We start from the raw sequence: 16391 nt of genomic DNA on the forward strand, positions 1-16391 counted from the left end.
TTAAATATTAATAAAATCCTACAATCAAAATAATAATCATGCATTTAAATATAACTCCCGTTAACATGGGTCTGAAAAATGCATAGATGGTCCGACATCAATGACCTGTAAAAAATAAAACCAATAGTTATTGTGTTTCTATGATCAATACACATGTGCTGTATTTAACGTTTTCCCCTGAACATTCAGACATATCTATTTGAGCGTCACGTTACTTCAAAAACACCATTACGCGAGAATATCCTAGTATAGAAAGGAAATTTTAAAACAGAATGGTACTCAGTTTTTTCCTACAAAGGGTAAAAAAGCAGTTTTTTCTTCACTTTGTGTCGTCGTCCGTTAACTTTTTTTTTTTTAATGTGTCCGATGACCCGCTTGTCAACCAACATGGCCGACATGGCTGAAAATATACCATATGAGTAAAATGCAGTTTTTTTTTACTTATATCTCTTAAACTAAACCATTAAGTGCAAATCTGACTGGGGTAACAGTGTTCGTCAGGTTACGATCTATTTTCCCTTAAATTTACAGACGAATCACATGAACACATTGCTGTGTTGAAAACCCTGAATTGATAGTTTAATCACCAGCCCGGTAGTCAACACTTCGGTGTTGACATGAATATCAATAATGTGGTCATATTTACAAATTTCCTGTTAACAAAACTTTGAATTTTTCGAAAAAAACTAAGCATTTTCTTATCCTAGGCATAGATTACCTTAGCCGTATTTGGCACAACTTTTTGGAATTTTGGATCCTCAATGCTCTTCAACTTTTTACTTGTTTGGCTTAATAAATATTTTGATATGAGCGTCACTGATGAGTCTTATGTAGAGGAAACGCGCGTCTGGCGTACTAAATTATAATCCTGGTACCTTATATATATATATATATCTCCCAACTGATAAGATATTCACGTGCTTGCATTTCCTATCATAATTTTCTTGATAGAGGGTTGCTGCTCACAAGGGAGCTATTAAACAAAGAGTTCCAAATGGTGAAGTTGAAATCATCCCTTCGTAAATTTTACGGACGCCATCACGAGTTGGTTGACCGTTATGGAATAACCGTTTCACAAATGATATCGGAAATGTTCCTTACGTCGTAACTACAATCCCCTTCCCTTTTATCTTTCGTTTGCGTATTGTGGTCTATTAAGGAGTATTATGAAAGTCATAAAGAAGAGAGGGGTTTACTTTAGAACCCTATGTCTATAACTTATTTCATTTGTTTTATTGTCCTGTTATCATTACTTAAGACCGCATGTGTCTATCAATCACTGTTTTCAAGTTAAAGTCTTTAGAAATTAAAAAAAATAAAATCTTAGTCCATTGGTCGAGATCTCCACCCCAAACCATATATATTCATGAAGGGGACGATATAAAAAATCAAATGAAATACTGTTGATTCATTATTATTCGTTTGATATCAATTGTCGTGTGTTTTGTGGGTACAGATGAACCAACGGAAGTCAAATGCTCAACGAATAAGATAGTTTTAACAGGCTTTGTATACAGATATTGGCAAAACCACGAATCCACAGTATACGGGGAATCCCTGGGGGTCAACTTCAACCCCTCCTGTTTGAGAACATTGACCTATAATGGTTTACTTTTTTAAAATTGTTATTTGGATGGAGAGTTGTCTCATTGGCACTCACACCACATCTTCCTATATCTATTATAAACGGTCAAGATCCTAACCCCTCAACCAAATATATTCTTGTATGGTACAATAAATCAAAACAAATATAGGGGGAGTCTCCACCACCTCCTGTTTGAAATTTTATGTATTAAATTTTATTTCAATATCAACCAGATGCTCCGCAGGGTGCAGCTTTATACAACCGCAGAGGTTGAACCCTGAACGGTTGGGGCAAGTATGGACACAACATTTAAGCTGGATTCAGCTCTGAATTTGGATTGTGATTAAATAGTTGACACACATAGGTTTCTGACACAGGATGAATGTGGTCTAATGAACTTAAAAGATTTGTTCTGCTTTTCAGCAATTCACTGGCTATGCTGTTGAGTAATAATCCTCTCCAAAAGAAAATGAGAAAAATTTACCCCCCCCCCCCACCCCCCCACAATTTATCTTTCACCTCCCCCTTTCCCTTATTCCAAAAATGATCTCAATTCTAATTTCTAATGGAGTTTGCAACAATTACTTCTCATTTAAATACATCATAAAGTATTAAAATATAAAATGTTATACAGTCATGGTTAAAATTAATATTAATTAATAGTAACTTCTAAAAAAGTAAATGGGGAATGTGTCCAAAGGGACACAGATGATTCACCCGCTAGCATATAACGTTATAAAGGGACATAACTCAAGAAAAGTGAAGCTGCCAAAAGTTGAACTTAAACTGAGTTTAGAGGTAATAAGCAGTATATACACGTTTCATTAAATTGAGTTGAGACAAACTTAAGTTAAGAGAACAGAAACGAATAAATTCTTCCCTTTTTATACGACCGCAAAAATTTTAATTTTTTGGTCGTATATTGCTATCATGTCGTCGTCGTCGTCTGCGTCTGCGTCGTCGTCGTCGTCGTCGTCGTTGTCGTCGTCCGAATACTTTTAGTTTTCGCACTCTTACTTTAGTAAAAGTGAATAGAAATCAATGAAATTTTAACACAAGGTTTATGACCACAAAAGGAAGGTTGGTATTGATTTTTGGAGTTGAGGTCACAACAGTTTATGAATTAGGGGCCAAAAAGGGGCCCAAATAAGCATTATTTTTGGTTTTTGCACAACAACTTTAGTATAAGTAAATAGAAATCTATGAAATTTAAACACAAGGTTTATGACCATAAAAGGAAGGTTGGGTTTGATTTTGGGAGTTTTGGTCCTAACAGTTTATGAATAAGGGGCCCAAAGGGTCCAAAATTGAACTTTGTGTGATTTCATCAAAAATTAAATAATTGGGGTTCTTTGATATGCCGAATCTAACTATGTATGTAGATTCTTAATTTTTGGTCCCGATTTTCAAATTGGTCTACATTAAGGTCCAAAGGGTCCAAAATTAAACTTAGTTTGATTTTAACAAAAATTGAATCCTTGGGGTTCTTTGATATGCTGAATTTAAAAATGTACTTAGATTTTTAATTATTGGCCTAGTTTTCAAGTTGGTCCAAATGGGGGTCCAAAATTAAACTTTGTTTGATTTCATCAAAAATTGAATAAATGGGTTCTTTGATATGCCAAATTTAACTGTGTATGTAGATTCTTAATTTTTGGTCCAGTTTTCAAATTGGTCTACATTAAGGTCCGAAGGGTCGAAAATGAAACTAAGTTTGATTTAAAAAAAAAAATAAATTCTTGGGCTTATTTGATATGCTATATCTAAATATGTACTTTGATTTTTGATTATGGGCCAAGTTTTCAAGTTGGTCCAAATCAGGATTCCATATCAAGTATTGTGCAATAGCAAGAAATTTTCTATTGCACAGTATTGCACAATAGCAAGAAATATCTAATTGCACAATATTGTGCAATAGCAATTAATTTTCAATTGGAGTTATCTTTCTTTGTATAGAATAGTAGTTGATAATATATGTTGGAAATTTGCCAGACATGACTATAATGTCATTTTCTATTTTTATTTGCCAATAACTTTATGTAAATAACTTCATTGGAAATTTGCCAATATAAAATGTTGCTGATGAAGCTTTTTTTCCTTATCTTATCTAAAATGTTTTTAAATAATGTATGTTGGACATTTGCCAGACATGACTATGATGTCATTTTCTATTTTTATTTGCCAATAACTTTATGTAAATAACTTCATTGGAAATTTATATAAAATGTTGCTGATGAAGTTTTTTTTATTGTTTTATACAATAAACAATGTATATTCACTTTTACTACCAACCAATCTTTACCATTCAGTGATAACAAGCACTTTATTTTACATTTTAATATTTTATGATGTATTTAAAAGAGTAGTTATTGTTGCAAACTCCATTAGAAATTTGAATTGATATCAGTTTTTGAAAAAGGGAAACGGGGATGTGAAAAAGGGGGGGGGGTTTAAATTTTTCTCATTTCAGATTTCATAAATAAAAAGAAAATTTCTTCAAACATTTTTTTGAGAGGATTAATATTCAACAGCATAGTGAATTGCTCAAAGGCAAACAAAGTTTAAGTTCATTAGACCACATTCATTCTGTGTCCGAAACCTATGATGTGTCAACTATTCAATCAAAATCCAAATTTAGAGCTGAATCCAGCTTGAATGTTGTGTCCATACTTGCCTCAACCGTTCAGGGTTCAACCTCTGCGGTCGTATAAAGCTGCGCCCTGCGGAGCATCTGGTTGGTTAATATCTTGAACATTATTATAGATAGACTTAAACTGTACACATCAATAATGATCAGCAAAGTAAGATCTACAAATAAGTCAACATGACAAAAATGGTCAGTTGACCCCTTAAGGAATTGCAGCCCTTTATAGTCAATTTTGAACAATTTTCATAAATTTTGTAAATTTTTGTAAATTTTGAACATTAGACCACATTCGTTCTGTGTCAGAAACCTATGCTGTGTCATGATCAACTATTTAATTTTAGATTTAAAAAGTTTGAAGAAGAAATCTTTAATTGATTTGTAAAATCTTGACATTTGTTTTGTGTAAAAAAAAACATGTAATGTAAAAAATTTGATCACAATCCAAATTCAGAGCTGTATCACGCTTGAATGTTTTGTCCATACTTGCCCCAACTGTTCAGGGTTCGACCTCTGCGGTCGTATAAAGCTGCGCCCTGCGAAGCACCTGGTTCCACTTGTAAAGGGGCATAATTCTAGAATGGTAATCAAAGTGCTTGTAATCACTGAATGGTAAAGATTGCTTTAATTTATCAGTTGGTAGTAAAGGTGAATATTGCATTGTGTATTGTATATAGCATTGATTTAAGCTGATTCATCTATTATTCTGGACAAAGAAAGATAACTCCAATTTTCAAAGAAGATTTCATAAAGCATTGGTTTTAGGTGATTCAACAACCATTCTGGACAAAGAAAGATAACTCCAATTTATTGTCTTGAAACTACAAAAATGCTTTTTTTTGCCGTTTATTCCTAAACCGTTTGCCCCATAACACTTAAAATATATCCCAACATTCTACTTATGGTATTAAACATTGTAGTACAATTTCAGAACAATTGAAATACTTATACATAACTTATTGAGTTGACACTAGATAAATGCTTGTTTTGATCCCCTGTGAGCCTTTAATTCCTAAACCTTAGGGACCATTACTCCCAAAATCAATCCCAAACTTCCTTTTGTGGTTATAAACATTGTTTTAAAATTTTATTTATTTCTATTCATTTATACTAAAGTTATTATCCGGAAACAATCCGTCTTCGGACGACGCTGACGACGACGACGTGATAACAATATACGAACGCAAAAATTTGCGGTCGTATAAAAATGTGTCCTTTGACCCGGCCAGCCAACCAAGGTGGCCGCCATGGCTGGCAACATATAACAGAGAGGTTAAATGCAGTGTTTTGCTTTTATCTCTGAAACTGAAGCAAAAATTAAACGGTTGCATTTTTCATGCATAAATTGTAAATAAAAATATCAGATGAACGACACAAGCTCCTTGGAGCCTCTACTTATATCAAGCTGTTTCCAAAATGTGCAGTACGAAATACTAAAAGGATAAACAAAAGCATTATTTTGATGTTTGGTAACATATCCACTAATGTTTTATGTCTTAATACAAAAATATTGACATGAAATATTGTGTACATTTACAATGGGAGATTACTGTATCTACTTGAAGTTATAAGAAAAAATGTCCTCTTGTTTGTTTTAGCTGATTGCATTTTTGTTTTTGTTTTGCTTCAAAGGGTCAAACAAAGAATAATGTACTGTTTCTGTTTGTAAAAATAAAGATTGTGTCTCTAGGTTCATTGGAATTGTGTTCTTTTATTCAACTTGACACGGTAACTTTGTGCAGAAGGAGAAAAAGAAAATACTGTACTTTTTTCGCGGGTACTTATTTTCGCGAATTGTGTATTTCAAACACGTTCGCGGGTATTTATTTTCGCGATTTTATAATTATTGACCTTTAGTTTAAAGGTTTGATTTAGATTCGCGTGTATTTATTTTCGCGATAATAACCCAACCGAGAAATTCGTGAAAATAAGTACAATTACAGTACTCACTTCTTGACTACATTGTAATATACATCTAATTATTTTATTGAACTATTTGGTATTATTTTTTAGATTAAAGCATATATTCCAAAAATTCTAGAGTCTATATCATGTGTAGTTGGAACAGAAAAGGTTAAACAAGGTATGCATGTTTAGTACTTAGCCCCTGTGTGAAATATAGCTGTACCCTAGCATTGATCTAGAATTTTTCTATGACCTTCACTAACATATTCAGTGTGAATTTAAATCAAACTGGTCGTTTAACTGTTGTGAAGGATTTTGCCAACTGTAGTATTATGAGAAGCAATACAAAACTATGTTTCAAAATAATATGCTGGTGATTTTAGTGCATACAACTTTACATAAGGCGTTATACGCCAGGATACATAATAGACGGATAATTCATGTCTTAAAAGCTTTTAGGTCTGCAGTTTCATCTGCCATATAAATCTGGTCCTTTACCAAACTATGCGGTATGGGCTTTGCTCATTGTTGAAGGCCGTGCAGTGATCTATAGTTGTTAATTTCTGTGTCATATTGGTCTCTAGTGGACAGTTGTCTCATTAGCAATCATACCACATCTTCTTTTTTCAAAATTTGAATGTTTAAATAAGTATATTTTGATGATTACGTAACCTTTTCGCATACTATCTATAATACTAAAATAACGAGGTCCAATTTGTCAGCCGTCATCACGTAAAAACGACGAATCAAAGAATACAACTTTATATATAACTAATATAGTACAAAGGTGTAGATTAAAAATTACACCACTCTAGGCCCTATTGTTTTCCACGTAATTAATATTGCCAATAATTAAGAAGTTCCGGGTCGAGTCCGATACCAATACCAATAGTATATTCACCTGTTACATATTACCTTATATGTACGTTCCGCATCTGACAGGCTCACCACCAAACGGTGTATCTAGGATTATGCTATATACACGGGTCATAATCACAGGGTTGACACTACTAAATGCAATCATTGTCACCTATTGTAGTATTTTATCAGTTAGACTTTCTAAGATAACAAAACAAATAAATTCAACTTTATTTATAACTAATATAGGACAATGCTGTTGATTAAAAAATACTGATTACTCCATTCCAGGACCTTTTATTTTCCAAATAATTAATATTACCAATAATTGATAAGTTCCAGTTCGAGTGGTTCAAACAGAAAGATTTGAAAGCAGAGAAAACTGTGTATCTTATAATCGGCATGACTTTATCAGATGAAAATACTAATACTAAAATAAGGCTTGCGCATAGTTATATACTTTAATTCAGTCACGGACCTGCGATATCACGGGTGTGTGCTAGTATGTATTTATAAGTCTCAACCTTATTTATCACCGATTTTTTGTGAGGTGATCATTGTAAGTCTTACAAGGACACAATAAATGTTGACCTCATTCAAAGATGTTCCTCAAAATAAAGTTTTTGTTATCTGTTCCTTCATTAATAGTTAATGAAATGGGTTACCACTTTTGATAAGAAACCATAGAAAGTTTTTAAACAGCAGATAACAATAAATATAGAAAAGTTTGTTGAAACAAGAATTTGCACTTCATGTTGGGGTCCTTTACTGACTTGACATAGTGTTTAACGTCGGGCAGAATGTTTAAATACTAGTATTCCAATTGTCATGTAATGAAGGCATTTAGTGAATTAGGTCTATTAGTTCTGTTTGAGCTAAATCTTTTTTTATAACATGGTTTAAAAAACAAATTACAAAATTACAGTATACTAGTATTATTTTTTCTTATTCATATTTAATAATATACTAGTTTTTATATTGGTTTATAAACTTGGTGTTGTTGATGTGTGTTTTGGGGTAAAGATTGCACGAAATGCAATTAAAAGCCTATGTTGCTGACTAGATATCTAAATCTTCCAAGGGACTTCTGATATACACATCCTGTGCTTTATTTCAATTTTCATCAATTTTAGATTTAAAGTTTCCGAGTTTTGGTTTTTTTTTTCATTAAAAAAGGGGGATTATCCATTTTTAGGACAATAACTCAAAAATACTTTCATCAATTTGCAGGAAATGTGGTGAATTTGTTTATATGTATTGACATGAGCTCCCTTTCGATTTTTATAAATTTTATTTTTTACGTTTCCGAGTTATGGCGTTTTGCTCATTAAAAAAGGGGGATTTTTCAGTTTTCGAACAATGATTTAAAAATACTTTTTGCAGTTTTTATAAAAGTTTAGGGAATTGTTTACAACTATTGACGTTAGTTCCCTGTCTATTTTGATAAATTTTATTTTTAACCGGATTTTCGAAGGGAATATCAGTTATTGATTGGGGGATGTACGTCGGCGGATGGGCGGGCGTATGGCTGCCAAACAGTGTCTTCAAAATATCATGAAAGCGCTTTGACAATTATTTTTTTTCGAATTTAAATATGTTGCTTCCTGTCAAAATATCAACTTGTTCTCGCATTTCACTCAGTCATTCCGGTTCGATCGATACACTCAGGCTTTTACTTAATAATAAACGTTAATAATAGTTATCAAAAGTACCAGGATTATAATTTTATACGCCAGACGCGCGTTTCGTCTATATAAGACTCATCAGTGACGCTCAGATAAAAATAGTAAAAAAAGCCATATAAATACAAAGTTGAAGAGCAGTGAGGATAAAAAATTCCTAAAAGTTGTGCCAAATATGGCTAAGGTAATCTACTCCTGGGGTACGAAAATCCTTAGTTTTTCAAAAAACTTGATCTTTGTTATATGGTTAAAAGTATTGTGTATAAGTTTCATAACATTTGGTTGAGCGAATCAAAGTAAGATAACAGAAACGAAATATTCAGCAATTTTTATACGACCGCAAAAATTTTAATTTTTCGTCGTATATTGCTATCACTTTGGCGTCGTCGTCGTCGTCCGAATACTTTTAGTTTTCGCACTCTAACTTTAGTAAAAGTGAATAGAAATCTATGAAATTTTAACACAAGGTTAATAACCATAAAAGGAAGGCTGGGATTGATTTTAGCTGTTTTGGTTCCAACAGTTTAGGAATAAGGGGCCAAAAAGGGGACCCAAATAAGCATTATTCTTGGTTTTCGCACCATAACTTTAGTATAAGTAAATACAAATCTATGAAATTTTAAACACAAGGTTTGTGACCATAAAAGGAAGGTTGGGTTTGATTTTGGGAGTTTTGGTCCCAACAGTTTAGGAATAAGGGGTTCAAAGGGTCCAAAATTGAACTTTGTTTGATTTCATCAAAAATTGAATAATTGGGGTTCTTTGATTTGCCAAATCTAACTGTGTATGTAGATTCTTAATTTTTGGTCCTGTTTTCAAATTGGTCTACATTAAGGTCCAAAGGGTCCAAAATTAAACTTAGTTTGATTTTAACAAAAATTGAATCCTTTGAGCTCTTTGATCTGCTGAATCTAAAAATGTACTTAGATTTTTTATTATTGGCCCAGTTTTCAAGTTTGTCCAAATCATGGTCCAAAATTAAATTTTGTTTGATTTCATCAAAAATTGAATAATTGGGGTTCTTTGATATGCTAAATCTTACTGTGTATGTAGATTCTTAATTTTTGGTCCCGTTTTCAAATTGGTCTACATTAAAGTCAAAAGGGTCCAAAATTAAACTAAGTTTGATTTAACAAAAATTGAATTCTTGGGCTTTTTTGATATGCTGAATCTAATCATGTACTTAGATTTTTGATTATGGACCCAGTTTTCAAGTTGGTTCCAATCAAGATCCAAAATTATTATATTAAGTATTGTGCAATAGCAAGAAATTTTCAATTGCACAGTATTCAGCAATAGCAAAAAATCTTCAATTGCACAGAATTGTGCAATAACTAGAAATTTTCAATTGCACAGTATTGCGCAATAGCAAGAAATCTTCAATTGCACAGTATTGTGCAATAGCAAGAAATTTTCAATTGGAGTTATCTTCCTTTGTCCAGAATAGTAGTTGAATCAACTTAAATTATTGTTTTATACAATATACAATGTATATTCACTTTTACTACCAACTGAAAAATTAAAACAATCTTTACCATTCAGTGATGGCAATCACTTTTTTTACATTTTAATATTTTATGATGTATTTAAATGAGTAGTTATTGTTGCAAACTCCATTAGAAATTTGAATTGAATTCAGTTTTAGAAAAAGGGAAAGGGGGATGTGAAAAAAAAATGGGGGGGTAAATTTTTCTCATTTCAGATTTCATAAATAAAAAGAAAATTTCTACAAACATTTTTTTGAGAGGATTAATATGCAACAGCATAGTGAATTGCTCAAAGGCAAAAAAAATTAGTTTAAGTTGATTAGACCACATTCATTCTGTGTCAGAAACCTATGCTGTGTCAACTATTTCATCACAATCCAAATTTAGAGCTGAATCCAGCTTGAATGTTGTGTCCATACTTGCCCCAACCATTCAGGGTTCAACCTCTGCGGTCGTATAAAGCTGCGCCCTGCGGAGCATCTCGTTACATTTGTAAAGGGGCATAAATCTAGAACGATATAACTATCACCACCAAAATTCAAACTTGTATTAGTTTCATAAAATTTGGTTTAGTGAAACTTATTTAAAAGTAAGAGAACAGAAACCAATTTTGGAATGTATGGACGAACGTACAATTAAGGGACGTACATACTTTTACTGAGCTATAATGTTCTAAGAAGTCCATGCTGACTTGGTTGCTTTTAATACGGATGCTATGATAGTATACGAGTTGTCGTTGAATCAAATGTTTTTCTGCTGTCAGTTTGATCCATTTAAACATGCTGGACGAGTGAAGGTCCTTATATCCACAATTGAATGTGAAACAGCTAGTACTTAAATAACGGAATTTTCAAATGATTTTTGGCATAAAAACCTTCCGATCAATGTTTTGACAAAAACAATGCACATTTCTATCAAGGCCGGTATTTACCTTTACTCATTCTTGGCGTGAAACATAATCCATATAATTATCGAGTATTATATATTTTAATACCTGTTTATTGTTCAATCAAACCCTTATCACTTGTCAATTATCTGACGGCTTGGTCAAAATATCAAAAACAAAATTGGGTTCATATAATGCTATAATGTATAATGCTATAATGTTGTCGTCTGTGTTGTCTGCATCGTCAACGTCGTCCGAAGACCCATTTGGTTTCCCCGACAATAACTTTGTTTTAAATGATGGATCTTTATCAAATTTGACATATAGAATAATACATGGCAAAATCCGTATCGCATGCTGTATCACCACGAGAAACCAATATCAGTCCCGATGGCCGAAGGTCCCAAGGGCTGATATTGTTCGAGTGGTGATACAGCATGCGATACTGATTTTGCTATGTATTATTCTGTTTATCATATATTTTAACAGAATCAGATTCATGGAATACATGTATCCGGTGTTCTTTTAAATCGTCCGAAAATATAAGCAAGAAAAAGGAAATTATGATTTTCCTGTATTTTTTCAGCCTACTTTTTTTTACAGACTTCCTTGAGCTGAATATCCACATTGTAATGTCCCCTATAACCTTATTACATTCTCAATATACTGTTCAGACCATGTATATTTAAATAATTTACTAAGTAAACGATACTGTTCCATCATTTCAACTACATGTTTTAATTTTAAAAAATCAAAAATATATTACAAAGTAACAACATGACTGATTTGAATCAAACTAGTTGAAATGATAGCACATTTTTTTTAGTTGGAATAGCATCTGGACGTCACAGATCAAACGTTGACGTCATTCGAATTATGACGTCACGCCAGGTATGCGATACGGGTTTTGCTATGCGATACGGGGTATGCGATACATAGTTTTGTATTGTATCTCATAATACTACAGTTGGCAAAATCCTTCACAACAGTTAAACGACCAGTTTTTGGGGTTCTTTGATATGCTGAATCTAAACATGTACTTAGTTTTTATATTATGGGCCCAATTTTCAAGTTGGTCTAAATTGGGGTCCAAAATTAAACTTTCTTTGATTTCAACAAAAATTGAATATATGGGGTTCTTCGATATGCCGAATCTAACAATGTATTTAGATTTATGATATTTGGGCCCGGTTATCAAATTGGTCTACAGTGAGGTCTAAAGGGTCCAAAATTGAACTTTATTTGATTTCATCAAAAATTGAATTCTTAGGGTTCTTTGATATGCTGAACCATGTATTTATATTTTGGATATTGGAATACCACAAAGTGATGGTAAGAAGTGTCTTTGTGAGTTATGGCTCAAACCGTTAAGGAATAAGGTGCAAAAAAGAGGAGAAAAGGGTTTTCAGGTTAATGGACAATTAATTACTTAAGTAAAAAACATAATTTAAAAGCAGTGTAAGGATGGAAATTGAAACTTATTTGAATATCTCACCTAAACTGCTTTTAAAGTATATTGGAAATTTGCCAAAAACTTTATTATTAATAAATTCCATTGGAAAGTTGCCAATAACTTAGTTTATTGAACTTCATTGGAAATTTGCCAATATAAAATGTTGCTGATGAAGCTTTTAAGCTCATCTGGCCCACAGGGCCAAGTGAGCTTTTCTCATCACTTGGCGTCCGTCGTTAACTTTTACAAAAATCTTCTTCTCTGAAACTACTGGGCCAAATTGCACCAAACTTGGCCACAATCATCATTGGGGTAGCTAGTTTAAAAATTGTGTGCGGTGACCCGGTCAACCAACCAAGATGGCCGCCATGGCTAAAAATAGAACATAGGGGTAAAATGCAGTTTTTGGCTTATAACTCAAAAACAAAAGCATTAAGAGCAAATCTGACAGGTGTTAAATTGTTTATCAGGTCAAGATCTATCTACCCTGAAAATTTGAGATGAATCGAACAACCAGTTGTTGGGTTGCTGCCTCTGAATTGGTAATTTTAAGGAAATTTTGCTGTTTTTGGTTATAATCTTGAATAATATTATAGATAGAGATAAACAGTGAACAGCAATAATGTTCAGCAAAGTAAGATTTACAAATAAGTCAACACGACCGATATGGTCAGTTGACCCCTTTAGGAGTTATTGCCCTTTATAGTAAATTTTTTACATTTTTCATAAATTTTTGTAGATTTTTAGAAAATATTTTCCACTGTAATTACTGGGCCAGGTTCATTATAGATAGAGATAATTGTAGCAACAAGAATGTTCGGTAAAGTGAGATCTATAAACACATCATCATCATCAAAACACATCATCATCATCAAAACACAATTTTGTTACGAATTTATCTGTGTCCATTGTTTAATATGCACATAGACCAAGGTGAGCGACACAGGCTCTTGAGAGCCTCTAGTTTGTTTATCTCATCTAAACTGCTTTTAAATTATGTATATTGGAAATTTGCCAATGACTTTAGATTAATAAACTTCATTGGAAATTTGCCAATATAAAATGTTGCTGGTGAAGCTTTTTTGTTTATTTTTAGCCATGATTATTGTAGTTTCAAGACAATAGATTAGAGTTATCTTTCTTTTTTTACATTTTAATATTTTATGATCTGTTTAGATGAGTAGTTATTGTTGCAAACTACATTAGAAATTTGAATTGAGATCAGTTTTGGAATAAGGTAAAGGGGGAGGTGAAAAAAAATATGGGGGGGGTTCAATTTTTCTCATTTCAGATTTCAGAAATTAAAAAGAAAATTTCTTCAAATATTATTTTTCGGAGAGGATTAATATTCAACAGCATAGTGAATTGCTCAAAAGCAAAAAAAAATGAAGTTCATTAGACAACATTCATTCTGTGTCAGAAACCTATGCTGTTTCAACTATTTAATCACAATCCAAATATAGAGCTGAATCCAACTTGAATGGTGTGTCCATACTTGCCCCAACCGTTCAGGGAGCATCTAGTTCTTCTCTGTTGAGGCATATCGAATGTACTACATTTGGGGTGCGACGTCCTTGAACTTTTCTCTCATTGAACTTCTATTTGAGAACCACGTAAAAGGAACAATTATAAATGTCCAGCAAAACAGTTATCTCCTGGACAAATATTTTGAATTGACATTTAATACCTTCCTTGACAGTTTCTGTCCTGTTTTAAACTTCTTACTAAATAAAGGCAACAATAGTATACCGCTGTTCGAAATTAATAAATCGATTGAGAAAAAAACAAATTTAGGTTACAAACCTAAACTGAGGGAAACGCATCTAATATAAGAGAACTATGACACAACAGAAACACAACATTTAAATGTTACACACACAAAAACGAACTATAATATAACAATGACCATTTTCCTGACTTGGTACAGAACATTTTAAGAAAAAAATGGTGGGTTGAAACTGGTTAAATATTTATCATTTAACAAAATGAATAAAGACTAAATTGTCGAAAAAGATTTAACAATGATTTATATTAATGTTTGCGTGTTGTACAAATGGAGATAGCGTAAATCTGTAAATCAACAAGAGATATCAGTTAAGAATTTTAGATTCGATCAACAAACTTTACAATGTTTAAAAGAAACAAATTGTATGTGCAAGAAGCCTAAATGATTGTTCTTTTTTTTAATTTTTTTTGCAGATGTACAGTCAACATTAGTACATTTCGTTAAAGATGTTTCTGTGAAGTACCCTGGGGATTATCAAGCTGTCAGAAATGTTTTACCTGCTGAAAAAATTTCGAAATTAGATGCTTGTCTTCAAATGAGTTTTTGATGTAGTTAAATGCAGGCAACTGGTTATAGTTATACAAGCAGATTTTTGTCATGATCCTTTCTAAGGTTTTACTGCCTCAATGTTATAGATTTGTAACTTGAATTAATTAAATTATTTATAACCAATGTTTCGTGCTGCAAAATTTTACATGAGTTGTTCATTGACTTACAACATGTCATTTCTTCATTTTTCAACCAAAATCATGTTTAAAGGTTCATTAGCTGTCAAATTCATTGTCTTCGATTTGATTGATACCATATTTAAACGTTTATCCAAATTATCCCAAAATGGGATTGATAATATATATTGGTGTTTCGTGTGTATTAAAGTCTAGACGTATTCTTATTAATCATCACAAAGACTTTCAATGACTACCGACGGTCATTACACGATAATAACATTAATATAGGTATAAATAGATAGCGAACTCGTTCAATTGGATTTGTCTAGGTCAAGTTTATTTGCATGTTATAGGTTAAAATATATGCTAATTAGATATAGGAAGATGTGGTGTGAGTGCCAATGAGACAACTCTCCATACAAATAACAATTTAAAAAGTAAACCATTATAGGTTAAAGTACGGCCTTCAACACGGAGCCTTAGCTCACACCGAACAACAAGCTATAAAGGGCCCCAAAATTACTAGTGTAAAACCATTATCTTGTTTACTTGTACAAAACTTTTGGTTGATCGAATCAGTCAATGAAATTGTTTACACTTATCCAAGGGGACTTTATGTTTGCACTCTGTTTGTTTGTCTATCTGTCCATCCGTCAGTAGGGCCAATCAATTTTCCATACTATTTTCTATGTGATTGAAGATATTGATTTTATTTTTTCGTTTTATCATGACAAGTTACAAATCAAGTTAGAATTTCATTCAGGTCTAAAGATTTTATGCAGACGTATGGTCCTTGTACTTCAGAAATTAACTCAAATAATATGTTTCCGCACTTTTTTGTCATGTTTGAAGATATTTATTTGATAATTGGTATATAGTTCTATCATGAAAAGTTACTTATTAAGTTCGTATGTTGTTCCAGTCTGATGAATTTGTGCAGAGTTATGGTCCTTGGACTTGATATTTATTATATAGTTTACTTGTGTTTTGAAAAATACGAAACAAGAAAACCAATCAATATTCTAATTTATTTGGCACAACTTTTTGGAACTTTGTGTCCTCAATGCTCTTCAACTTTATACTTGTTTGGCTTTCTGGCTTTTTTTAACAGAGCATTACTGATGCGTGCTATGAGCACGAACGGGCGTCTGGTGTATAACATTATAAGCCTGGTGCCTTTGATAACTATTTAAACCACTGAGTCAATACAACTGCTGGTGGACGTTTCGATTCCGAGGGTATCACCAGCCCAGTAGTCATCACTTTGGTGTTGACATAAAGATCAATTATATGGTCATTTTTATACGACTGCAAAACTTTTGAGGTCGTATATTGGTATCATGTCGTCGTCGTCGTCCGCGTCGTCCAAAGACAGTTGGTTTCCGGACAATAACTTTAGTATAAGTAAATAGAAATCTATGACATTTAAACTCAAGT

At 32.5% G+C, this 16391-nt stretch overlaps 1 protein-coding gene across 3 annotated transcripts in view; it reads left to right on the forward strand.

The window, feature by feature from the left end:
- LOC139525464 (importin-4-like) overlaps positions 1–14958 on the forward strand; it is a 371591-nt gene extending 356633 nt beyond the window's left edge. For 2 of the 3 annotated variants that reach the window (XM_071320816.1, XM_071320817.1), the window contains 2 exons: positions 6243–6312; positions 14700–14958. In XM_071320816.1, the coding sequence (XP_071176917.1) occupies positions 6243–6312; positions 14700–14833 (204 nt within the window). In that variant the 3' untranslated portion in view covers positions 14834–14958. The remainder of the gene's footprint in view (positions 1–6242; positions 6313–14699) is intronic. The other variant, XM_071320818.1, reaches the window with a different exon arrangement.
- The last annotated feature ends 1433 nt before the right edge of the window (positions 14959–16391 follow it).

Source organism: Mytilus edulis, chromosome 5 (assembly GCF_963676685.1).
Source record: "Mytilus edulis chromosome 5, xbMytEdul2.2, whole genome shotgun sequence".
NCBI classification, from domain to species: Eukaryota; Metazoa; Mollusca; class Bivalvia; order Mytilida; family Mytilidae; genus Mytilus; species Mytilus edulis.